This window comes from Zootoca vivipara, chromosome 8, assembly GCF_965207765.1.
Source record: "Zootoca vivipara chromosome 8, rZooViv2.hap1.1, whole genome shotgun sequence".
Classification (NCBI taxonomy): Eukaryota; Metazoa; Chordata; class Lepidosauria; order Squamata; family Lacertidae; genus Zootoca; species Zootoca vivipara.
Genome location: NC_142591.1, coordinates 73,261,697 through 73,288,133, shown reverse-complemented (window position 1 = coordinate 73,288,133; position 26,437 = coordinate 73,261,697). Strand labels below are relative to the sequence as shown.

General features: G+C 47.6%; 1 protein-coding gene and 1 long non-coding RNA gene across 4 annotated transcripts in view; one reads left to right on the top strand and one right to left on the bottom strand.

The window, feature by feature from the left end:
* The window catches only part of LOC132592535 (uncharacterized), a 37,731-nt gene extending 16,289 nt beyond the window's left edge, over window positions 1–21,442 (top strand). For 2 of the 3 annotated variants that reach the window (XR_015951590.1, XR_009557987.2), the window contains 2 exons: window positions 1,416–1,520; window positions 20,441–21,442. This is a non-coding gene — a long non-coding RNA (uncharacterized LOC132592535). Of the gene's footprint in view, window positions 1–1,415; window positions 1,521–7,240; window positions 7,555–20,440 lie in introns of those variants that run through there. The other variant, XR_015951589.1, reaches the window with a different exon arrangement.
* On the bottom strand, window positions 5–26,437 carry COLEC10 (collectin subfamily member 10). Its single transcript, XM_035125985.3, has 6 exons — window positions 26,004–26,437; window positions 16,965–17,036; window positions 13,423–13,494; window positions 10,879–10,932; window positions 2,176–2,271; window positions 5–1,603 (listed from the first exon to the last, which is right to left on the bottom strand). Exons 1-6 carry the CDS (start codon window positions 26,140–26,142, stop codon window positions 1,212–1,214), a joined length of 825 nt encoding a protein of 274 aa, XP_034981876.3. The 5' UTR covers window positions 26,143–26,437; the 3' UTR covers window positions 5–1,211.

The window sequence follows — 26,437 nt, the reverse complement described above, 5'->3', positions numbered from 1 at the left end:
TACGTCATAGTGCACCATGTTATAGACTTTATTGTGTCCTAACCTTCACAACAATTCTGTGATATAGTACATGGCATGAGAAATGAAGCCCCAGGAATAATCTCACTGACACCACACTGCAATTTATCAGAAGCAGCCAGGCTGCTGGATCAGAGTAAGGGGAAAGTCCTAAATATACTTACGCTGGAACCAACATGCAGGGGAATGAGATCCAAGTGTGGTGGTAGAACAGACTGTGCTACAGCCAGTAAGGGATACCAATTTTGATTGCTTCTGTGTAGAAAAACAAAATCAATCCTGCCTCCAAAGAGAAAACCAGACCTTTACTTGTTACACAGGTTCTCTATTTGCTGGAGTTTCTAAAATATAATAATTAAGAGGGGATCAGAATTCATAAGCATTAACTCCACCACCTGCTCTCTGAAGCTGTATTCTATTCTCATTTTTCTATATGTGTAGACCAAGCCTAAGTCCTATTGAACTCAGTGGGACGTACCCCCAAGTAAAGCTGCTTAGGACAGGCCTGTAAGGACATGCATACGTCGAGGGTGCCCTTTTTTCTATCTCTTGTGGCTTTGGTACTCGTGTTTGCCACTGGTTGTCTGTAATCAGGCCTGTGGATAGGGTTGCCAGACTCAATAGAGGACAGGACTTCTGTGCCTTTAATTGCCCTGCTCTCTTTTGAGTCTGGGAACCTTAAAGAGAAACCAGCAGAACCTTTGTTTAATTTCCAAGCAAAGGGTCTGCTGGTTTCTCTTTAAGGTTTCCAGACTCAAAAGAGAGCCGGACAATTAAAGGCACAGAAGTCCTGTCCTCTATTGAGTCTGGCAACCCTACCTGTGGATGAGCTCCAGATGTTGGAAGCAAGGACGAGAGGCAACAGCTTAGGTTGCTGTGTCCGAAGATAATGCAGAGACCTAGCAGAAGCCCCAGATCTCAAGCTCCAGTACTAAAAGATTCATTGGGTAGTAAATATTGTAATATCCAAATTATACTGTCATCGTAATGTCCCTCCAGAGTTTGTTGAACTCCAAGGGCCATCAGCCCCCAGCCAGCATAAGGATGAGGGGATTTGGAGTCCAACAATTTATGGAGGGCCACCAGTTCTGTATACCTGGTGTATTGGAAGCAGATTCCTCTCCTAGACTCGTAGTTCAATAGCTGACCAGCACAGGGTGATCATAGAGTGTGCCACAGATTCCCCCTGGCACCTACTTCCTCTTCTTTGGGAATTCGCAGACAAAGTACATAGTGTGATGGCACTCTGTGTCATTCCACTGCCCGGTGCTGAGCATTTCCACGCAGTCTTCCTGCCCAGAGGTGTCCTGAGGCTCTCCTTCCTTCCAGTTGCTGTAGTTCTGCAATGGTGTACGGTCAGCATACATGAACTGCCCTTCGTTCTCCATGTCACTCAGGCCAATGAAGACCCGGAAGAGGCCGCTTTGGGATACATAGTCAGAGATCACGGCGTTGGCAGCCTCATCCTTCGGCATCGCCAGAACCCCATCTCGAATCCTGCAGTGAGTGAGCGCTTCCTTGTAGCTCTTTTCTTCCTGTACGATGTAATAGTATTTCTCCTCTGTTTCCCTGATACCTGCTAACACTTGGGGGAGAAAAACAAAAAGCCTGTTTTAACAAAGCAGACTTTTCCAGGATAGCCTCAAAAGCCCCGAATCATTATTGTTGTTATTTATTAAATTTCTACACGGCCCTTCATCCGAGGATCACAGGGAGATTTACAATATAAAAACACAAAGATACATAACATATCAACCAACCAACCAATCAAATATTTATTACGGTCATAGACCAGCATAAGGAGGGTGGGGAACAATCATTTAAAATCTGTAAAACGTTTTGGAAAGCTAAAATTATTAAAACAGAAGGTACAGTATATGTAAAAGACTATAATACTGTAATCTAAAAGAGGCTAAAAGAAGGGTTAGGAGTATTAAACGGATGTGGAAGAATATAAAAGGTTAGTATATAAAAGGCTATGGTATACCGGTAGTAACAAACAAAAGCAATAAATTCCCACCCACAGTTTAAAAGGCCATAGGTTGATTAATTAGCCAAAGGCCTGGGAGAAGAGGAATGTTTTTGCCTGGCGCCTAATTACATTTTTATGCCACCTTTCCAAAATGACAGTTTTCGAACCAAGGAAATTAAACATACCATTTTTCACAAACTTGATGGAACTCTTGAGCCGAGCAACATTGATGTCCAGTTGTCCAACGACTTTGCGATATTTCCCACAGTCACAGACAGCACCTAACCCCATGCAGGTATATAATCAAACAGGCTACCCAGCATCAAAGTGGGTAAAGCATCAAAGTGGGCAAGCTTTACATAGCCGTTTAAAACAAAGATACATATGATAAAGTCAGGAAGGACCTGGGTGTGGTCTGATGCCACACACAACTCCTGGGAAGGAGTTTTCCCCATGCAAGCTGCTCTGAAGGTTCTCACAACCCATTCGGCTGAGTCAGTTTGGGGTTGCAGGGGTAATGGCAGGGGCAAAGCCCCTGTTTCATGACTGGAAGGCCTTGTGGTGATTTCCACCATAGAATTGCATCAACCATTTGCAGCACACAAAGCATGGAAAAAGGTAAAGGTAAAGGACCCCTGAAGGGGACCCAGGTGGCGCTGTGGGTTAAACCACAGAGCTTAGGGCTTGCCAATCAGAAGGTCGGCAGTTCAAATCCCCATGACGGAGTGAGCTCCCATTGCTCGGTTCCTGCTCCTGCCAACCTAGCAGTGCAAAAGCATGTCAAAAGTGCAAGTAGATAAATAGGTACCGCTACAGCAGGAAGGTAAATGGTGTTTCTGTGTGCTGCTCTGGTTCACCAGAAGTGGCTTAGTCATGCTGGCCACATGACCCGGAAGCTGTACACCGGCTCTCTCGGCCAATAAAGCGAGATGAGCACCGCAACCCCAGAGTCATCCGCAACTGGACCTAACGGTCAGGGGTCCCTTTACCTTTACATTTCAGTGTGGAGTTTCCTTTGTATGGTGAATGTGCACCTTTTTACCTCATCCTTTGACACCTGAAAGTCATGTTTTTTGTATCCAGACATCTTGTGACTGCAAATTGTTTTAAACTCTTTTTAATATTTTTAATTTGCTGCAGCCCAATCTGGGACCTTATGGTGAAGGGCAGCTAAGAAATTGAAATAATTCTTATAATGCTTATAAGTGTGTTCAGTCAAATGCACACGGAAGCCCCCTTTTTGTTTAACACTGCAAGTCGGGGGTAGAATGTGCAATGGGGACAATTTGGACGTAACAATCCTGGTTTAACCGGCCATTGCTTCTTAATTCAGGAATGAGCATCATGCTGGGAATGAGCTGCGATGAGGCTCCAGCTAACATATCCACACTCTTCTCTTTTACCCACCAGGAGGTGATCAGAAGCTCTTGCTTCCAGTTTTAAACAACTCATGGTTCCACATTTTGTCAAGGGACTATGGTTTGTTTAAACTCTAGTGAGTGAGCAAGCCAGACTCAGTAGCCAATGAAGCCCTGTTCAGGTGCTTAGTCTGAAATGCGAAGGGCCCTGAAGGAATGTGCAGGGCTAGCTCTGCCCCTTTGGTGACACTGTCCTGAGGCTTAAACATGATTGGGCGAGTCTGAAGGAGGCTACCATCATGGCAGAGTTATATCGCACAATCCCTGATTGGCCAGAATTCCTGCCCCCATGTTGGAAACTGCTGCCCCTTTCAGACTCTGCAAATGACACACTGGATTGGGAATACTTCTAGTGTACTTGATGTCATTGGGAGGCTCAGAATTAATCTCACATGTCCCAATGGGCCTCTTTGCATGTTCGGAAGTGAAAGCCCGAAGAGGGCTAGTTTGATTCTGGTTTGTTCTCACGTTTGGACGTAACAGGAAACCATGGCTTCTGTAACAGCAGCAGCAGAATCTTCCACTCTCCTCTGTTACGTGAAGGGGACCTGGAGCATGTTCACATAATGGAAACCATGCTTTCTCATTATATATGAACCAGGCCTCTGACTTGAAAAACGGCAGAACTTTTAACATGGGCCTGACTCCCACAGCCGCCCAGCGGCGTTAGTCAATGTTTTGGCAAAAGCATGTTTATTGCCACTGTGTGTCCTCTGTCTTTTATAGGTTTCAACGTGATTATTTTACAGTCATGTTTCTAATGCAAGCTGCCTCAAGCTCTTGTGGGAGTAGGGAGGATAAAAATAATTTTTTTGTGGGCTGGGAAAATAGGCAAGCTGTTACGGAGGAAAATGCAGAAATCGCCTTTGCTTTTCTGCCACCTGCAATCTCAACCTGTGTTCTGCTGACTTCCGCTGCTGTGTCTGCTAGGTGAGGCTACAGGAGAACAAGTAATTTCTTTTTTGGGGGACAGGGCTTTTCAAGCACTGTTACTGACCACACGCTAGAGCAGCTGTGAGGAACCTTTGCCCCGCCAGATGTTGCTGCTGAACTACAACTCCCATCAGGCTGAGCAAGCATGGCCAATGGCCAGGGGTGATGGGGAGTTGCAGTTCACGTCAGCAACATCTCGGAGTGGACAAAGGTTCCCCACTCTTCCTCTGCAACAGTGTTTCCCAAACTTGCGTCTCCAGCACTATAATTCTCATCATCCCTAGCTAGCAAGTAATGGATGACGGGAATTGTAGTCCAAAAGCAACTGGAGCCCCAAGATTGGGAAACAGTACTGTAGAGTTTTTGGTACTGACGACTCTTTGGTAACTGTCCTCTCTTGCAGCACACTACCAAGGAGTGTGGTGGAGTCTCCTCCTTTGGAGGTCTTTAAGCAGAGGCTTGACAGGCATATTTCAAGAATGCTTTGATGGCGTTTCCTGCTTGGCAGGGGGTTGGACTGGATGGCCCTTGTGGTCTCTTCCAACTCTAGGGTTCTATGATTCTATGTTTTGTCTAGTGGGCTTCTGCCATCTTGCAGCTTGGGCCTATTAGCATACTGTAATTTCAAATACACACAACTTATCACAGCCATGCATTCGGGATGAATGCTTGTTGCAAAATGCTGAGGGCCGTTTTGCTGGACTGCTTTAGTCCTCAGCACGTGGACTGGACTGCTGGACTGGCAAGAAGCACCCAAAATATTCAACCTTGCAAACTGGCCTTGGATTCTGTTTGGGCCTGGCAAAAAAAGGCCAAAACGAAAACACCCCGGCAACCCTGTACTCCTGAACTCATTCTAATTCCCCTGTTGAAAGGAGAGGGATTAGAGTTACGTTACGCAAGATCTTTCCTTTGTTTGCATAGTACTTTCTCTGCTTTAGCGAGAATGTCAATATGTGCTTTAAAAAATAATTTGGTGCCCTTAAGAAGGAAAAAAAACTGGATTTAGAACAGAAAAGTCCTTGTGTGACAACAAAAAAGAGTTATGTTTTTCTTTAACAAAAGTTTTCAGTGTGTTACGATAACAGAAATCAGGACTTAATGTGTGCCAGGTTTTAATGTTGCATCACTGACCTGGGGTTTTGTATATAACTATTTATTTATTTATTTATTTATTTTCTCTCTCCCCTTTTTCTCCACAATGGAACTCCAGGCACTGAATTATTTGGTGGTGCCCTCACTGGCTGCTGCCTGGTTATTGCTGAACCACGTCAGGGCCTTATTGGTGGTGGGTTTGTTTGTGGAATGCTCTTCCCGGTGAAGTGTGTCTACTTCCCTCATTAAAACCCAGAAGGGATTCAAACACAACCCTGTTCAACCCAGGCATTTAATGGCGGAAATATGCTGTCCCCAGCAGCCTTAATATTATTAGCTGCGAGGGGGTGTGGCTGTTTTTAATACGCTTTCGGACATTAATGCTTTTAAATGCTGTTTATTGTTTGACTGCTTTGCTGTTCGCTGCCCTGGGAGGAAAGGAGTAATAGAAATTGAATAACTAATATTTAGTCAGACCCATAGGAGCCAACTCCAGGGGGCCGAAGAGGTCTTCGCCCTCCCCACAAAGTTGATGGGCACCGCCATTCAAATGTTGTGGGTGCTCTGCGTCATGTGATCGATTATGCAGGGTGGGGCATACCTGCCCCCCCCCGTTATTTTATTTAAGTCGGCACTCCTGTTTGGACCCAGACTTGCTAAACTTGGGCCAAAGTCCTCTCCACTCACTTTCCATTCAAAGTAGAGAAGGGTGTGTGTGAGTGACCCCCTACTGTTGTCACTGCCTCCGACACCCTCTGACCTTTACCCCTGACCCCCCCCCAAGGGTCTGCAAAGGAACACCTAATCCTACAAATGCACACCGTGCCCCCTTGCAGACCATCATCTCTTTGTGCAAATGTCAAGGAACAGGGCTTGTGTGGTGTCAGGGGTGTTGGTCACAGATACGTTGCACGTTTGGTAGGTAAAAGGTAAAGGACGCCTGGATGGTTAAGTCCAGTCAAAGGCATGGGCGTAGGCAGGGGGCAGGGGGGCAGTTGCCCCCCCCAGAAGCAAAGGCTGAGGTGCGGAGGAGGCAGCCACAGGCTCGCGCTCCCTGCGCGCCTCTGGAGCTTCGTGCCGGGAGCGGGAGCCTGGGGCCGCCTCCTCAGAACAGCTGGGAGGCGCGGAGGAGGCAGCCACAGGCTCGCGCTCCCCGCGCGCCTCCAGAGCTTAGCCCTGCCCACATTCCCACTGTGGCCCCTCCCCTCCCGTGCCTTGGCCCCGCCCCTTGCCCCCCAATTTTGATCCTGGGTACGCCCCTGGTCAAAGGCGACTATGGGGTTGCGCCACTCATCTTGCTTTCAGGCCGAGGGGGCCGAGGGAGCTGGCGTTTGTCCACAGACAGCTTTCCAGATCATACGGCCAACATGACTAAACCGCTTCTGGCACAACAGGACACTGTGACAGAAACCAGAGCACACGGAAATGCCGTTTACCTTTTCCACTGCAGTGGTACCTACTTATCTACTTACACTGGCGTGCTTTCGAACTGCTAGGTTGGCAGGAGCTGGGACAGAGCAACGGGAGCTCACCCCCTTGTGAGGATTCGAACCGCCGACCTTCTGATTGGCAAGCCCAAGAGGCTCAGTGGTTTAGACCACAGCGCCACGCATGTCCCTGGTTGTATAATACCTCCATGGGCATCATGAGAGGGAGATTACTGTTGTGTGCATGACCTGCTTGGTTGGCCAATGTGAGACCAGGATGCTGGAATGGATAGGCCAATGGCCTGGCTCTTCTTATGTTCTCATGATGCTGGGTGGATTTCTGGTCTGATCTATCAGGCCTCTTCTTATGTTTTCAGATCAGTGTACAACACAATGCACACAATGTGCATGGTGCAGCATAGACAGCACAACAGATCGGAAAGCCTCGCCCTTTCCATGATTTTTGTTGGAACTCACCCATCCCACCTTGACTGGTAATAGAGAGATAATAATACTCATCTGCTTCTCTGGACTATCAAAGGATTAGAAGAGAGCACTTTACGTGGAGTGGTTTGAACATTTAAACGCACCATTGAATGGCTAAGTATTATAACACACTCAGTCGAGTGCAGCATCCTCACAAGCTACATAATGCCATCGTTGTTATAGAACCTGAAAACTTGCGACTGGGGTGGGGGTGGGGGTGGGGACAGCCTGTCGGAAGCAAGGGCGTACCCACCACGGGGCAAGTTAGGGCAGCTGCCCTACTCTAGAAGCAGGGCTGGTGGGCAGAGGCGGAGCACAGCCCGGCGGAGCACGAGTTCGCCATTCCCGCCGCGCCGCGACCTCCCTCCAGCTCCCCGGCGCGCCCTCAGGCAAGGCCAAGCGCGGCGGGGAACCAGGGAGCGCGGCGCGGCGGGCGGGAACGCCGAACTCGCGCTCCGCTGGGCTGGGCTCCGCCTCCGCCCACCAGCCCTGCTTCTAGGGAGGGGCACAGCCCGGCGGAGCGCGAGTTCGTCGTTCCCGCCCACTTTGTGGCCCCTCCCCTTCCGTGCCTTGGCCCCTCCCCTTGCCCCCCCTAGTTTTGATCCTGGGTACGCCCATGGTCGGAAGGACAAAGCACCTTCAAAATGCATACACTGGAGAGGGGCTGTGGCTTAGGGGAGAGGGGCAGAAGGTCCCAGGTTCCATCCCTGGCATCTCCAGGTAGGACTAGAGAAAAGGTCCCTGGCTAAAGACCCAGGGTTGTTGCTGGATGTCAGGCGACCAGCGGGGAGTCAGCAGAGAGCCCAGGAGATCGGGTCGGGACAAGGGCTCTCTGATGAAGCCGGAGCCCCAGAGCGTAGCATCTTGCAACTTCCACCGGAAGGTGGTACTGGGGCTCAGGAGGAGGTGCAGACTCTTGGGGATGCTGAGAGGGCTAGCTTTCCAGAGAGAGGGCTGCAGGGGGCGGACCTAGGCACTTCCGAAGGGGAGGCTCCAGAGGATACAGCACCGGTCCCTCAGCTGAGCAGCTCTAGCAGAGAGGGCGCCCTCACCCCAACAGAGAAGGGGGGGAAAGAGGAGAGAACAGCGGAGGAGGTTTAGGGTGCCAAGCCTAGCAAGCTAGGCTTGTGTGGCGGTTAGTCATTGGTTCAAATAATTGGTCGAGGGGTACGGATTTTGGCTGGGCCTGACCCTCATGTGATTGCTGCTGCCATATAGAAGTATTCCGTTAAAGGAATCCCAGGCTCCACATGTTTGTCTGTTTATCCCCGCTAGGGGTCAGGACCACGCATGAGCCTCGGGGAGCATCTGGGGAGAGGACAAAGAAGGGCTTGTGGTCCCCTGCCCCGTCCTCTCTCAGGGGGTGCTTACTTACTGACTCCCCTACTAGGCTAGAGGGAGTCAGATCTATCCCAGGCGGGAGACAGATGGCTGGGAACCAATGACTAAGCAACCACTCACATTTAATTGATTGTATTTTAATAAAAAAAGTTGTGGCCAAATTTTAATGCCAAAAACCTTAACAAAAATTATGGTGTCTGTGTGAGTTATTGGGGGGTCCTCTTGGTGCCTCGGCATGCAAAGCAGGTTCTCTCCATAGGAGAGAGCATGGGTTGCGGCAGGGCTAACAAGACAACCCAGGGCCTTGGGGGTGGGTCTGATATTTGGCTTTGATTGGTGGTTTAATTGTTGCTGGGGATTTTTCCTTGTTGCAATTTGTTGATTGACAGCCCTTGCTTGGTTTAAGCTGAAGGAGCAGTTTGTGCTACCTCTTTGCTGCTTGTGTTGGCGGAAGTCACAACGGGAGGTGCTTCCGGATTCTGAATCGGAATAGTGCAGTCATGCTTTTTGATGCTCTGTCTTGTACATATGGATATAATAAAACCCTGTTAAAACCAAGCACGGGGTTTGGAGCTGCTTACTCGTGAGGAAGCAACTGACACTATTACAGCGCCTAGAGCTAGATGGACAGCTTCCTGTGTTCTCCTCCACCAGGGATGGGGAACTTGTAACCCTCTCGATGCTGATGGACCACAACTCCTAAACCCTCCCAAGTTCCCCAATTTTCCCGGGACAGCCTGGAATTGCAAAAGCCACCCCAGCTTGTGATTTGATCCAGGAATGTCCCTATTTCCCCTTCCAGTTCTGACGCTGCTGAGCTTGGGGAGGAGAAGGGGCTGGCACTTGCCCTGAGCGGTGGCGAGGGAGCATCCCTGTCAGGATTTACAATCTCCCTCTCACACCAAGACACGGCAGGCTGGCGGTTGTATAACTTTCAGATTCATTTGGTATTTACACAGTAGTTCAGTCAGAGCACACAGCTCAGTCTTCCTCACTAGATGGGTCAGTTGAGCGCACTGGAGGGTGGACTCTTTTCCAACAGGATATACGCCATCGGCCGCTCTGCCCATCCTCCTAGTACGAGGCGACTCGGGAGCATATTGTCCAGTTTGCCCCTCTTCCCCTCAGAGCGTGCCTGAGAGCAGTGCCCCCTCTGCCTGCCTTACGCTGTCCTGAAAATTTATGGCCTGCATTCCAGGACGGGAGGGGCTCGCTCACTCTCCGCATGAAGAAAGCAAGCCTCCATCTCTTTCTGCCTGCCACCCCTCTTGGTCCTCAGAGCCCTCGCTGTCACTCTGGGAAGGAACGTTCCAATCCCATTGCCTCTCCCTGGCCATTGCCGCTGGCCACATCCCTTGGGCAACTTGCAGAAGTTTCTAGAGAGTGGGCATGGAGGAGGAGGAGAGGCTGCAGCCATTGAGGCCCAGCCCTACGACTATGAGGACCAGGCAGAGGGCAGGGCTGCCCTGGGCAGGAAGAAAGGGGAAGCAGAGTTGTTATGTACTGAGCTGAATCATAGAACAATAGGATCCAGAATCAGCAGTCTGATTGGTCCGCAGGAGCCACCCAATCCAACTCCAGGTGGAAGTGAATCCGCAACCTGATTGGCCTGCAGGAGCAGCCAATCAGGCGGCTGGCAGAACTGAATCCGCAGCCTGATTGGCCTGCAGGAACAGCCAATCAGGCTGCTGGCAGAAGTCAATCCACAAACTGATTGGCCCACAGGTGTAGCCCTGAAGTAGCCAATCACGCAAAGCCCATTGTGTAAATAATGTATATAAGCAGATGGTTTGGGGGAAAGGGCATTCTTCTCTTCTTCATGACTAAGAGCTGAATAAAGAGCATGAAATTCACTCTCGACTCCGAGTATATTTCAAGAGTGGAGCGCAAGGAGTCTTGGTTTTATTTTAAAATGCTTTGTGTGTCCGCGGCTGATATTGTCTCTTTCTAAAGTTTATTTGTTGGGGTGTATTTTTCAGTTGTGGGGAGTGAGAAGTGTCTCTATTTTCATCTGAGGAATGTTGGAGGGTATGAACTCTCATAATCTCTGACCATTGGCTAGGCTTACTGGGCTGATGGAAGCTGGGTAGCCACATCCGGAGAGTCACAGGTTCTCCATCCTTGCTTTGCACGCACCTATGGAATCACTGCCCGCAGACAGGGAAGCCAAAATGAAATCGAAACGTACCTGCTTTGCCCTTTCCTCCAGATACACCAGATAACCCCTTCAGTCCTTTGTCACCTGATTAAAGGGGAAAAAACACAGGAAGTACACATAAGAAAACAGAACTGCTATGTTGAGTAACGTTCGCTGAGTGGGTCTGAGAGATGGACAGGGCTAATAATAATCACAATAATTTATTACTTATACCCCAACCCCACCCATCTGATTGGGTTGCCCCTGCCACTCTGGGAGGCTTCCAACATAATAAAAACACAGCAAAACGTCAAACATTAAAAGCTTTCCCGATACAGGGCTAAGCGGAGGTGCCAAATTAAACAGGTCTGCATGGAATATCTCTCTCGGGCTTTTGTTTTAGTGGACAAAGCTGTGAGCTTTTAATAGCTGACCCATTAAAAGTTCAGAGGCTTCGTGGCTGGACGGTGCCTGGTACTGCCTTCCTGCATGGGTAAGCAGCAAGTCATGGAGACAGATAATAGTTTTTCAAAGAGTTGATGGGGGTATTGTGAGAGAATCACAATTGCTTGTGATGTGCACACAAACATCCATTTCTTGGGATCTCGCTATAGTTGCCAACTGAAGAGTTCTGAAGCACCCCGATCCAAACCTGACATGTTGCTAAATGTGTCATGATTGCAAACCACACCTGTGTTTCTTAAAATATTAATAGCAGGCACTAGTGGGAAGGTTTTTTGTTTTTTGCTGGACCCTCAGTGTGTGGGGTGGGGATATTCCCCCCCCCTTGTTGCAACCTCAGGGGAAAAATAATAATCCTCCCCCAGTTGTTATTAGCCCCAGGGTGGAAATTTCCCACTTGCCCAATAGGAGTATCCATTTATTTATTTATTTATTTATTTATTTATTTGGCATTTATTTAATGTATTTTGAACCTGCCTTTCATCAGAACTGATCTCAGGACATAGTACAATGGCATTATGCTTTTATTTATTTTTAATTTTTTTAAAGATACCTTAAATCTCATTAAAATGATTACAAACCTGAAATCCGTGAAGTGCAAAAAAGGTAAAAACAGCTGTAATTAAAATCAGATATTTTTTTCCTAAAAAACAAAACAAACAAACAAAAAAAACCCCAGCACCCTTACAAATCCTTGCAAACTACAAACAGGCATCATTCATTCCTGAAACTACCAATCTATAAATGCCTGGGCGAACTAATAGGCTTTCCGCTTGGTGCTGTTGGCATGAAAGAAGATTTAAGTGCCAAGCAGCGTACCTCTAAAGGCATCCCCCAAGGAAGATGGCACCACAGATGCACAGCTGTTCTGTAGGAAAATGTCTTTAAGGGCGTATTTGTCTTTGAATAGGTTGAGCCTGTGATCTGGATTCGGGAACTAAAGTATTAATCATCACAAAAGAATGGCCAGGTTGCCCAGGTAATGCAGTCAGGTATCCTGGCAGGCAGGATTTCTGCTGTAGACCGCCTCGTTCTGTGATGTATGTAGGATGTTTTGGGGGGTGATCTTGGGCTACAGGGTGGACAATTTCAAAAGTTGTTCAGGGTTCTCCTTCCTCCTGCATGTGTTGAGTGGGGACCCTGCTGCAACAGTTCCTTGAAAAAAGATCAGTCTTACTAGCCACTTTGCTTCTCGATATACTCTGGTTGGCCTCTGTTATTTTCTCCTACCTATAGGGAACCCACTTAAGGACTCTATAGGGGGCATAGCTGCCAAGTTTTCCCTTTTCTCGCAAGGAAGCCTATTCAGCATAATGGAAAATCCCTTAAAAAAAGGGATAACTTGGCAGCTATGATAGGGGGTCTGGAATATCCCATAAGGGAAAGAGGGCAGAACACATGGAAAATGACAACGTTCAGAAAACAACAGGAGAACATTTCCCTCTCTTGGGACATGCCACTGGTGGCTCTAAAGTTACCACTCTCCAAGAGAAGAACTTCAGAGGAATACAGTACTTCAGCTTCAGTGTGCTGAACAGGCATTGTTAGCTAGTTTGATTCTATAAATTTATGATTCAGCTGATACCAAGAGTTTCTCTCTGACCACAGGTATTAAATTAGCACACTAAAGCTAGCAAAGGGTGTGTTATTGCCAATCACTGGTGTCGTGAATGGTCACTGTGTGCTTGACCATTGCATAGAAATTTCAAAGAAATGAATAAATGAATTCATGTAATATATTTTAACAAGGTTGTAGAAATTCTTTGCTTTATCAGGGGACATACCCCATTCTATCAAGTTTTGGATTTGTTTTATTTTTTTATTGTGCAGTTCCTCAACAACGTCTAGGTGTTGGGACTCCTTACCAAAACCAGGGAACTTTGTACTGGGAAACTTCAGCTATGGTTAGCTGCTTCTGTAGCGAATGCATTTTCGAAAACTTTTAGGCAACCCTGGTAAATCTCAGGTCTACTCTGCCGGTCATGGGTTGAAGGCATAAGACTTCATTTTTTGTTGTTGTTGCTTTGGCAATAAAAGCCATCTGTTTAATTTGGGATGCGTAAATAGCAGATGTTTCACATTTTGCTCTGTGCCATCACGACACATTCCCAAAAGTATTAAAGGCAAACCTACCCTTTCTGCCAATCGGTCCAATTTTACCCATGATTCCTTGGTCACCAATATCGCCAACCGGTCCTTTGTCTCCTGCAAAGGAATACAGTGACAAGTCCCCATTTTATTCATTCTCACACCATTTTCATATGACCTTATGTAGCTAGATGACCCTACCACCTTCTTCCGAGAGGACTGCTGTTCTTGTTAATAGCCCTGTGACAGGCAGAAATTCAACAGGGCAAATCTTTCCCCAGTGCGGGGATGGGGAAGATTTCCCTTGTTACATTTCTGATTGTCACTCAGCGGCCCTTTAAGGGGTGGTGGGTGGCAACAACACCACTTTTTTAAAAAAAGAAGTGGGGACATTTAGTTTCCTCCAGCAAGCCAAGGCTTCAGCCATGAGCTGCAGCCATCTGTAGAGCTGAAGCTGTGAACATTCATGCTTTCCCCTGTTTTCCAGCCGAACAGTAGGTTTCCCATATGCTCTGAGAGCCCAATCCAACAGAGGGACTGTCTTTGATTCACCGGCACTGGAGGTTCTGTGCCGACTGGCAACAGATGGCTCGGCACACCCGCCGCCGGCACTCTAGCAGAAGAAACAGTATGAAATTTCAAAGCTTATTTGCCAAACTAAAAGTTCCCAATTGAGGAGCCCGGAGGCATCTTTTTTTGTTGTTGTTACGTTTTTGTTTCATAAAGCTTTTTTCCCCCCCAAGGACGATGCTGAAACCAGAATGTGACAGTCTTAATCCGCAAGCCCCTTTAGGAATGTAATTCTCAGTGCTTACTCATTACCAGCAGCAACATGGTTGCCATAATGATGATGCTCAGGTTTTATTTTGTGCGTGTCTGTGTGTAAAAGGAGCATTGCCAATAGCCAAGGTTGATGGGCGGCGTTCGTAGTCCAAAAAGCATCTCGATGACACCAAGTTGGGAAGGCTGTTATTCATGCCTCCTCGGAAGCAAACCTCATTGCGGTTAAAAGAGTCTTGTGCCACCCTTTGCAAAAAAATGGATAAGTGTGAATTTCAAAGGATGGCTGTGTTTCTCTTTATGTATTTGGGGGGGGGGGAGGAATATCTTAATGCAGGGGTGGTTGCCCCGCCCCATGGCAGCTCTATGTCTTTTTAAAATATACTTTAGACCCCATGTGCACTACACTTTAAAGCAGTATCATGCCACTTTAAACAGTCATGGCTCCTCCCCTACAAGAATCCTGGGAACTGTATTTTGTTCAGGGTGCTGGGAGCTGTTACATCTCTACCCCCCCCTTCATAATTCCTAGGGTTTCCTGAGAGGAGGGTTTCCTGAGAGGAGGGTTTCCTGAGAGGAGGGGGGGGGGTTAGGGGTCTCCTCACAACTCTCAGTACCTTTAACAAACTACAGTTCCCAGAATTTGGGGTGGGGGTGGGGGGGAGACAAGACTACTTAAGAGCAGTATGATACTGCTTTAAACATATAGTGCAGATAAGGCCTTAGTTTGGCACCAAGTAATTTCACAACACATGAGAGGAATGTCCCAGCGCCTTACTTCAGCATCTCCTAAAGCTGTAAACCACGTGAATAAATGGAGCAGCCCTGTTTTTGTAGAGGCGGCAATTTAGGTTCTTTTAAGAGCCAATAAATGTGTATGGCAGACAGCCTATCTCCCCACCCCCACCCCCACGTCAAATCCCATTTTTGCAATATGAAGCAGCGTCGCACCAGAGAGTGTTTTATTATAGCTGCGTATTGAACGTGTTTCGGTCGTAAAACCCTATTGATCAAAAACCTGAAGCGTTTAGGCCATTATAAATGTGTGGACAGAATTTATACGGCCATTATTTGCGCCCAACTAGCTGCCTGAAGTACGAAGCAATTTTGCCGCGAAATTTCTCTCTGAAGCCCACAGCCAGCTTGTGGAGCTGGCATGGGGGGCATTGGTACAATAAACGGCCTGTTTAGCACCTTGTGCTCTTTTGTCACTTTTTGCCCTATTTTATCCAAGGTGAAACTTCGTAATAGCTCAAACTGTGGCACCTCCCCCCACATACCTTGATGTGTTATGTATTTGATGGGTGCTCCCTTTCTGCACCCACCATGGGGCATCCCAGCCCGTGGCCAGCTGCTTCCTCTAAACAAGCTGCTTCCTCATCCTGGTGTCCTTCAGATGTTGCTGGCCCAGTGGTGTAGCGTGGATTGCCATTGTCCGGGGCAAGGGGAGTATTGCTCTCCCAGAGATCAACAGCTTCATCTACAGAACCAGAATCAGCCTCCCAGAGATTCTGGTGTGGCGGGGACTCTCCCTCTCCCTCTCCCTTGGCACAAACTTCTCCTCCTGTTCCACGTTGTCATTGGCACTGTCAGCAGCACCAGCTGGCAAGGGGGTGACAGCCTGGGCCAGGGCTTCTCAATACTACCTGGTGATAGGGTGGAAGGAAGTGCCAATAGCTTGGCAACCTACCCGAGTGGCAATCACGGCACCCCATGAGTGTCAAGCACAGCAGAGAGTAGGATGAGGGATTGGTCGGGAGCGGGTATCTTTTTAAAGCCCAAATCCGTTCCTCAGTCCGCCCATGTAAACATTGGGACACCGTGCAACGGGATACCATGACGGGAGCCAGAGCATACAGAAACACTGTTTACCTTCCCGCCGCAGCCTATTTATCTACTTGCACTGGCGTGCTTTTGAACTGCTAGCTCGGCAGCAGGGACAGAGCAATGGGAGCTCACCCCGTCGCAGGGATTCGAACCGCCGACCTTCTGATCAGCAAGCCCTAGGCTCTGTGGATTAACCCACAGCGCCACCCGCGTCCCTCAGTATAGTCTAGACGTGCTTTATTTACTTGTGAACCAGTATGTGTGTTTTAGTAATTGCTACAGCAAACAATTAGCATGCAAACTTGTTCGGGAAACATGAATTTTAAAGCGGAGGGAGAGAACAGATTGAAATCCATTGTTGAAATTGTTTGTGTATGTGCAGTGGTGGGAGAGAGTTCAATGAAGGCACCATGATGGTGAAGGCTGCTCTCAGGTGTGAGTGGGAGCCTGCAAGCCTCGGTAGGACCATTCAGTTTGGCCGATGAGGCTGTTCTCCACAAACCCTGCCTACCTGCCCCACACCCAACTGACATCAGATGTGGGACAGGTACAGCCATGGCGGCAAGGGAACACCTGGGAGGCTTGAAGTGTGCTTGGTTGTTCCTCAACAATCAGGGCTTGCTTTTGGTGCTGAATTTGAGCAACTCACCCACTGAAGGAGGCCACAGATAGTTAAAAGCCAAATGGCAGGTGTAAAAGAAATGTTTTTGCTGGTGCATAATGAAAGCAATGAGGGTGCCAGGTTTGGGGAGAGCATTCCACAAGCAGGGAGCCACCGCTGAAAAGTCCCGTTCTGGTGTTGCATCCTAATGCACACAGAAAAGGGCCTCAGATGATGATTGCAGGGTCAGAGTTTATTCTTTTTTCCATTAATCCAGAGGCATTACTGAGCACTTGTGAGGGCATTCCAAAGACGGGATGAATATGGGAAGGTGGAGGGGGCCCAAGACATTTCCAGGGCACAGCAAATGTACCTTTACCTTTGGATCCCGTGGGGCCGAGTTTCCCATGCTTGCCCATTTCTCCTTGGTCTCCCTTTTTGCCTCCATCTCCTTCAAAAACAAACACACAGGGTGAGTGGGTAGAGGGGGAGAAAACAGACACTCTGGTACAAGTCACAATGCAGGTTAGGAATGAGTATCCTGACCTCATTTTGAAAGGAGAGGCTGCAGAGGAGCCACTGGCCTGTGGGCTCACCTGCCCCTCACCTGATGTCAGGTGTGAGACAGGTAAAGGCATGGCTGCAAAGGAAACAATCAGATGCCTTAGAGTGCTGTCTTAATTCTTGTACACCAGCATACTGTTTAAGGTAGAGGACCAGGGCAAACAGAGGAGGTGGCAACCCTGCTGGCAGTGTGTTAGCCACGATTTTATTGTCAGCAAAAGAAAAAAAGACTAAACCATGACCACCTTGAATTGATTTTTGTGTCCATGGAAAACTATCCTCTCCAAAGAACATTCTCTCAACACAGAGTTTGAAGAGTTGACTCTTGCTGCCCTCTCATGGCCTCTTTTGTTGGTCCAAAACTCACCCATTTCCTTTTTCTAGAGCTGTGTAAAATTATCTGTTGAAATCTTCCACCCAGGGGTAGATCTATTATGAAACTAACAAAGTTTAAGCTTCAGGGCCCCTGATCTCAGAGGGGGGCCATAGTCTGCCTACAGCTTGACCTCACCCCCAAAGGCACAGTCCTCCGTTGTCTCATGAGACCAACAGATGCCAACAACAACACTAGACCCAGTTTGAGTCGCAATGAATCGAGGGATTAATTTTTGTCGTTGTCTATATTTCAACATTCCCAAAGCTTGAGAGTCAGTAGCACAGATGTTGGAAAGGTGTGGCGATCTGTCGTGGAACAATCCCATTGAAGAAGATAACAGTGGTTACCCAGGCCTCGTTGCTGGTTGTGAAGGGGTCCTCATAGAATTGTGGAGTTGGTAGGGACCATGTGGGAGGGTCATCTAGTCAACATGACAGTTCAAGCTTCAGGGCCCCTCAAATGTAGGTCTGCCACTGCCTCCACCCACTTTGCTGGCAGAGATTGATAGCAGGAAAGCAGTAGAACTTCATTTCTCCAGGTGCATAATAAATTCTCCCAACGCTTTCTGAGAGCAACTGCACTGCCAAGAGGCACACACACAAATACCTCGCTCATCTCAACACCAGTATGCTACTGAATAGCATTTCCTAGGGTAGGAGGGACAGCAACATTAAGGGAGTACTGTTGCCTTTATGCCTTTGGCGAACCCAAGGCACAGAGGCTGCACAGATCAGCTGTGGAGAGAGGCCACCTTCTTGTGCTGTGTACCTGTAGAATCATAGAATCCTAGAGTTGGAAGAGACCACAAGGGCCATCCAGTCCAACCCCCTGCCAAGCAGGAAACACCATCAGAGCATTCTTGACATATCCCTGTCAAGCCTCTGCTTAAAGACCTCCAGAGAAGGAGACTCCACCACACTCCTTGGCAGCAAGTTCCACTGTCGAATAGCTCTTACTGTCAGGAAGTTCTTCCTAATGTTTAGGTGGAATCTTCTTTCTTGTAGCTGGAATCCATTGCTCCGTGTCCACTTCTCTGGAGCAGCAGAAAACAAACTTTCACTCTCTTCTATATGACATCCTTTTATATATTTGAACAGGGCCGGCCCTACGTGCAGGCTGGGTGGCACAGGACACCACACCGCTGGCCCGCCAGGGGGGGCGCCGCGAGCTGCGCCCGCCCGCTGGCCGGCCGGTCTGTCGCGCAGCTGCGCCCACGGCAACCGCGCTGTGCTTGCCCGCCGCGCAGCAGCGCCTGTGGCAGCCGCGCTGCGCCCACCCGCCCACCACGCTGGGAAATGGGGCAGGAGGGCGCTGGAGGGATCTGGCGCACCACGGCGCCAGGGGCGATTAAGACGGCCCTGTATTTGAACATGGCTATCATATCACCCCTTAACCTTCTCTTCTCCAGGCTAAACATACCCAGCTCCCTAAGCCATTCCTCATAAGGCATCGTTTCCAGGCCTTTTGGTTGCCAACCTCTGGACACGTTCCAGCTTGTCAGTATCCTTCTTGAACTGTGGTGCCCAGAACTGGACACAGTATTCCAGGTGAGGTCTGACCAGAGCGGAATACAGTGGTACTATTACTTCCCTTGATCTAGATGCTATACTCCTATTGATGCAGCCCAGAATTGCATTGGCTTTTTTAGCTGCTGCATCACACTGTTGACTCATGTCAAGTTTGTGGTCTACCAAGACTCCTAGATCCTTTTCACATGTACTGCTCTCAAGCCAGGTGTCACCCATCCTGTATTTGTGCCTTTCATTTTTTTATTTTTGCCCAAGTGTAGTACTTTACATTTCTCCCTGTTAAAATTCATCTTGTTTGCTTTGGCCCAGTTGTCTAATCTGTTAAGGTCATTTTGAAGTGTGATCCTGTCCTCTGGGGTATTAGCCACCCCTCCCAATTTGGTGTCATCTGCAGACTTGCTCAGGATGCCCTCAAGCCCATCATCCAAGTCATTGATAAATATGTTGAATAAGACTGGGCTCCTGATCCAGTTGGCACTGCTATGAAGGTCCATATTTTTATTGATGCATTCAAGACATTTTTTTCAATTATGTTTGACCCCGCCATAAACCCTGTATGGTAGCCCCCTCTTAGTCCTACAGTACAGATGGGAACAGAGGGTTAAGGCAGCTGTAATTTTGGTTTGGCTCATGTATATTATTTCTTTGGAATCATCAGAATAGAAATATCATTTCAAAATAATGATGGGTAGGATCATATCAGGGAAGCTGCCTTCCACCATCAGACCACTGGTCCAGCCCTCCCAATTTGGTGTCATCTGTGTGTGTGATCAAGCCAAAAAAAGGTTAGCCTTCATTACCTGCTCATGGGGCTTCTGTAGTTGGAGAGAGACCCAGGCCGAAGCCACAAAGATCACCAGTGTGACTTTGGGCTTACACCCTACCGACCTCACAGGATTGTTGTGAAGATAAAGTGCAGGGAGGGTGGGACTTCTGCACCTTGCACCTGCACCAGAGGGTCTCAAGCTATCATCTGTAGAACATAGGTGGCCTGAAAGTCCCATTCAGGTGGCACATGGAAGAGTTGAGAATGACCTGTACTTGGCTCTGAAGTTGATTTTGTTTTTTTCTGACTAAAAAAGTTGTTTTCATAGGCATCCTTGTTACAAGACGACTGTTATTAAAATATGAGTAGGAAGCTGCCTTATCAGAGCGTTGGTTGATCTAGCCTGGTGTTGCCTACACTGTCTGGCAGAGACTCTCCAGGGTTTCAGACCAAGGAATATTCCCAGCTCTACAAAGCAATACGAGAGATTGCACCCGGGACCTTCTGTGTGCAAGCCATATGCTCTTCCACTGCAGGTTGCAGAACGTGGCTTTTCTCGTTGCGGAATTTGGCACGGAATTCGGATTTTTAATTAAATATTATTTAATTATTGCTTTTAGCACGGAGAACACATAGGTCAGAAGAGAAGGGAGTGATGACAGAGACCACAGGAACAAGAGTCCGGCCAGCCTCGAGGATGTGGCGTGAGGTCCTTCTGCACTTCCAACAGGGAGCTCAGAACATGGCAAACTCCGCTTCAGACTGAGCTCGCCCTTTTCCAGAAGCAGAGCTGTGCAAGTGCCACTATTGGGTCTGGAAGATGGTCAGCAGCCGCAGTGGTGACCACAAGAAGCAGGGCTTGGAGGCACTGACTGATGTCAAGGAGTTTATAATTGACATTTGTCAAAATAATGAAAGGGGAGCGTTCCAAAACACACCACACAGCTGCAGGGTGAACTCCTATTATTCCCCTTCAAATTGCCTTCCATTCCAGTTACCGAACGCATAGGACCCAATTCAGGTTCCTTTGAAGTTCTCAGCAACCAGCCCATCAACCTTGGCTGAGGGCATCCATTCCTTTTCTTTTTGATGCGGTGAACCAATCGTGCAATTACTTCAATATGTTTTCGGAGTCACACCTCTCCTACATCCTCAGGAGGGTTCGACGAGGACACAGCATGTGGCAGTTTGGATAGTGCTTGAAACAACAACACAACTCCTCCAACATGTTCTAGGGGTGCTGCGCTGTGCTGGTTCGTTAAAGACAAAGCTGCAAAGAGTCACGAGGCACCATTAAAAATGGAGGAAGATATTGTGACGAATGTGCTTTGGGTGATGCCATGCATTTGTCAAAAGGGAGCTCTGGCTTGTGAAATAAATTGATTATATTTTTTTGAGGATGCCGTATGAATGTAAGAAAAGCCCTTCTGGATGAGATCAAAAGCCCATCTTGTCCAGCATCCTGTTTTACACAATGGGTGATTGTTTATTCCATTAGATGATGATGATGATGATGATTTTATTTTACTTGTACATCACTTATCTAACTGGGTTGCCCCAGCCACTCTGGGTGGATTTCAACTTATATAAAAGCAGAATAAAACATGAGACATTAAAAAGCTTCCCTGTATAGGGCTGCCTCCAGGTGTCTTCTAAAAGTTGTATAGTTCTTTATCTCCTTGAAATCTGATGGGAGGGCATTCTACAGGGAGGGCGCCACTACCGAGAAGGCCCTCTCCCTGGTTGCCTGTAACTTCATTTCACGCAGGGTACATCTGTGGTTCCTCTGTTGTCTCCCATCCAAGCGCTGCCCATACCCAAACCTGCTTATCTTTAAGAAGGTGGTGGTCTTATTTGCAGAAGGTCCCAGATTCAATCCCCGGCATCTCCAGGTAAACCTGGGAGAAACTCCCTGCCTGAAATCATGAAGAGCCGCTGCCTGCCAGTGCGGACAATACTGAGCTAGATGGACCAAGGTATAAAGCATCATCATTGGGTGGGACCAGGCTACCTGAAGGACCACTGCACTTTATATAACCCTGTGTGAGAACCGACACCTTCCACCGAGGCCCTTTTCATGGTACCTTCAGCTACTGGTAACCCAACAACACACAAGAGGTCCGTGTGGAGGAAGAGTGAGCTATAAATAATTCCGAAAGAATAAATACATACATAATAACAGCTGAACTGGATGAGATGTGGGAGATCCACTGGTTCATCATGTTACGTGAGAAGCAGCAGTGGATATTAGGAAGAGGAGCCAGGTCATAAGCTCAGTGGCAGAGTGTTGTCATGATGGAGGCAGAGGAACGGTGAGAGGAAGCAGTTGGGGAACCAGCAATGGAAAGAGATCATTGAGTGAAATCAGGGAAGCAAAAAAGGATGAAAGGGTTAACCGACCCTCCTGCAGCTGCTTTTAGGTGGAAAAAAAAAAACACGAGACCTGGATCTCTTCTGGCTTGATCCTTAATGTGTTAATAATCTCCCAAGTACTTCTCAGTGAACGCATAGCTGCCAAGTTTTCCCTTTTCTCGTGAGCAAGCCTATTCAGCATAATGGAATTTCCCTTAAAAAAAGGGAGAACTTGGCAGCTATGAGTAAACGAAGTACAATTCTTCACTCATTTCTTCATCCTCATAGCATTTCTGAGAATCAGGCTAAGACAATGGGGGGTGGCCACCGGACCCCCAGTGGCCTGCAAGCTTCATTCAGGTGCTCTGCAGCATACCTGCTTTAAATACCCGAGCTTCCTTTATGACTAATGTACAAAAGACACATCGAACCAGGGGAACCCACCTTATTAGAGTCTCGGTCATTTTATTTCTTTGATAAAGAATGAAATCATTTTACAATTATTGTATGAGCCTGGAAAAAAAGCTGCAGAGGCAAAGGTTGGTCTTGCTTGCAGGGGCTGTTGATATTAAGGCCTGCAGTACAGGTATCTCTTGTGGCCACCTGGGGGCAGCCTTGAATATCTATTAAGCAAGGGGGTTTCATCAGTCCTTTTCATTAGGCACTTTTTAATTCTAACCATATCTTCTCAGAGGAGAGTCCTATTTGATTCAGTGCTGCTGACTGCCAGGTTAGTGTGCTTAGGACAGCAGCCTGAGCCATTTGCTCTTATCAAGGGCTGACTTTTAAAGCCAGAGCGGGCCACTGAGATTATCAGGCCTGCCCTGAGTAATCCTTGCAGTGTATTTTTAGCCTGAGACTTTTATCACAACCGTAACTTCTGGATGAACACACAGGACTGAGGAGGAGGTGCACCTTGTTTAGCAGCTTGCATGGTGCTTTGCAGAATAAAAACGTAAGCAAAAGGGGTAGGTCCCCTGCCCCAAGGAGCTTACAATCAGAAACTGGTAGGGAAGGTGTGAGCTCCCCTTGGTGCGGCGTGGAACCTGGAGCATTTATGGAAAATGGGAAGGAAATTCTAGTCTTGGTATTGTATCTCGGTCTTTACAAAACTGTTCGGTTGCATTTATGTTGCATTTATGTATACACTTAAAGGTAAAGGTAAAGGGACCTCTGACCATTAGGTCCAGTCATGACCGACTCTGGGGTTGCGCGCTCATCTCGCATTATTGGCCGAGGGAGCCAGCGTATAGCTTCCAGGTCATGTGGCCAGCATGACAAAGCCGCTTCTGGCAAACCAGAGCAGCACATGGAAATGCCGTTTACCTTCCCGCTGTAGCGGTTCCTATTTATCTACTTGCATTTTGACGTGCTTTCAAACTGCTAGGTTGGCAGGAGATGTATACACTTACTGGATACTGTATACACTTACTGTATACACTTACTGGATTTTAAAATGCGAAGCGGTTTAAAAATGTGATTCAATAAGCAAATAAATAAACAAAGGTATGAGGGTTCCATGTGTACCACAGTGAGACGGACTAAGGGAGCGCTCCTACTCACGAGGAGTTGGCGTTAAGCAAGTAAGCTGGGATAAAGTTGTGCCAGATCCAAACCCCCATTCATGAGCAAGGCTGCTGCTGGCTGAGCGGTTCCAAGCTTCTCAGAGCAAAAACAAGTCCTGCCTATAAAAACACCCTATTTGCCAGGTCATGTGACTGAGCTGAACAGAGTTAAGATCCTGCATAAGCCCCCCTGCTTGGTTTTGATACTGACCTATTCCCAGAACGCTTCTTTTTTTGCCAAGATGGCAAAGCTGTGCTGGTGTATCTGTGGGACTGCTCTTCCTATTCAGAAATTTCTCCTCTTCTTGTTCAACTGAAAACTACCCCTTAGATTTAACCCTGCCCTGTGAGGCAACAGTGAGCACATGTCTTTGCCCTCTTATTTTTTTATCTGCACGACGGCCTTGTGAGGTAGGCCAAGCTGGGGCAGACTGATTCATGGGGTTCCCCAACAAGCAGCGTAGCTGGGCAGGGATTTCCAACCTCGATGTTTCAAATGCTAACCAAGCAGCCACAGCCAGCACTCTGCTTCACTAGCTTTTTTTTTTTGCGGTGGAATCATAATCATACGGTAGAACACTGCTGGAACTGAGGCGATGTGGGAAAGAGAATAGTTGTCTCCTCCAATTGGGTTGGAGGAGACTTTTGAGAGTCCCATGGACTGCAAGAAGATCAAACCTCTCCATTCTGAAGGAAATCAGCCCTGAGTGCTCACTGGAAGGACAGATTGTGAAGCTGAGGCTCCAATACTTTGACCACCTCATGAGAAGAGAAGAATCCTTGGAAAAGACCTTGATGTTGGGAAAGATGGAGGGCACTAGGAGAAGGGGACGACAGAGGACGAGATGGTTGGACAGTGTTCTCGAAGCTACGAACATGAGTCTAACCAAACTGCGGGAGGCAGTGGAAGACAGGAGTGCCTGGCGTGCTATGGTCCATGGGGTCACGAAGAGTCGGACACGACTAAATGACTAAACAACAACAACCAATTGGGTTGGCAAGATAACGAACTACGGAATTTTGGGTCCCCTGCAAACCTGTGCCAAAGTTTTGCCATTGTTTTGCAGAGGAAAAAACCCATGTTTCGCAGAACCCCACAGACTGGGTAATTGATACATCAAACACAGGGTTTGTAGTTAACACCATCGGTGTCCAAATCACTCCAAACCAGTGCCAACAGTTTTGCAGCAAAAACCCCATGTTTTGCAGCACACCGCAAACAGAATTAACTGCTCCTCAAACCAGTGGCATAACACTGGCTTTAATTCAAGTTAAAATATTTCCAACTAATTCCCCCCTGGAGGGGGCGGGGAGGTGCTTAACACTTTATAACCCAAACAAACACTACAGTACATATATCTTCTGCTCCATTATGATTTACAGTACAGTGGTGCCTCGCTTAATGAATGCCCTGCTTAACGAAATTTCAGCTTAATGAAAGGATTTTTCGAGCAGAGGTTGCCTCGCTAGACGAATTCGTTTTATGAAAAATTCGTCTAGCGAATCGCGGTTTCCCATAGGAATGCATTGAAATTCAATTAATGCATTCCTATGGGCAAAAAAAAAAAAATTCAAAAAAATTCAATGCATTCCTATGGGATTCGCTAGATGAATTTTTCGTTATAAGAAAAGACCCGTGGAACGAATTAAATTCGTCTAGCGAGGCACCACTGTACTTTACTTTTCCCCAACCAGATGCTTAGATCAGGGATGGGGAACTTTTGTCCCTCCAGATATTGCTGGACTCCAACTCCCATCAGCCCCAGCTAGCATGACCAGTAATCTGGGGTGGTGGGAGTTGTAGTCAAGCGAGAAAACAAAACAAGACCGGAGGGCCACCTGCTTCCCACCTCTGGTTTACATAATAAAACACTCTGGTTAAGCGTTGTAATTTGTGCAACTGACATTTGAATTATTCTTCCACAACAGGCATTGTCTATCAGATTAAAATGAAAATAAGTCTCCCGCCCGCTCTGTGAAGGATTGCCAACTGACTAGCAAAATTCCTGGGCACCTTCAGCGGCACTAAATCTGATGCACCAAAATATAAGCTCTCACTATGATTAGCTGCAGAAGCCTGCAAGGTCTTCTGCTCTTAAAGGCGCAGTTGCAGAAGCAGCCAAAAAGTTGGCAACCTTACTTCCCCAATCCTGTGTAACACAAGAGCTGGGGGAGAATAATAAGCCATGTGTTCGTTTCCCTTGAAACACACACTACTGTGTCCCCTTCAGCAATAACAAAGATGTTTCGCACACAGAAGGCTCACCTTTTGGTCCTGGTAAAATGGTATGGGTGGAGCAGATCTCCGTCGCTGACCGGTTGTCGTCATCCAAACCAAAAATCTGCACTAGGAGGACAAGAAAAAGCAACAGGAAGGTTTCGTGTTTCCAAAGTTGGTTCTTCATGCTGCTCGCCGTTCAGCTCCACAGGAAATGCCCTTCCTCGTTCCAGCCTTAATAATTGCTAAAATAAGATTTCCCATATAACTCTGGAAAGCAAGCTCAATTGAAGATCCCGCTTGATTAGAGCTAAATAGAGAAACGCCATCAAGAGGCCCTCTGTGTGTGTGTGTGTGTGTGTGTGTGTGTGTTAGCATACACTGTGCAATATATTTATGTAGCAGTGACAGTTGTTTATTAAAGTTTATCTCTTGGCTGTGAAATAATTAAGTGCACTGGCCAGAGGAGATGTCTTGAATGC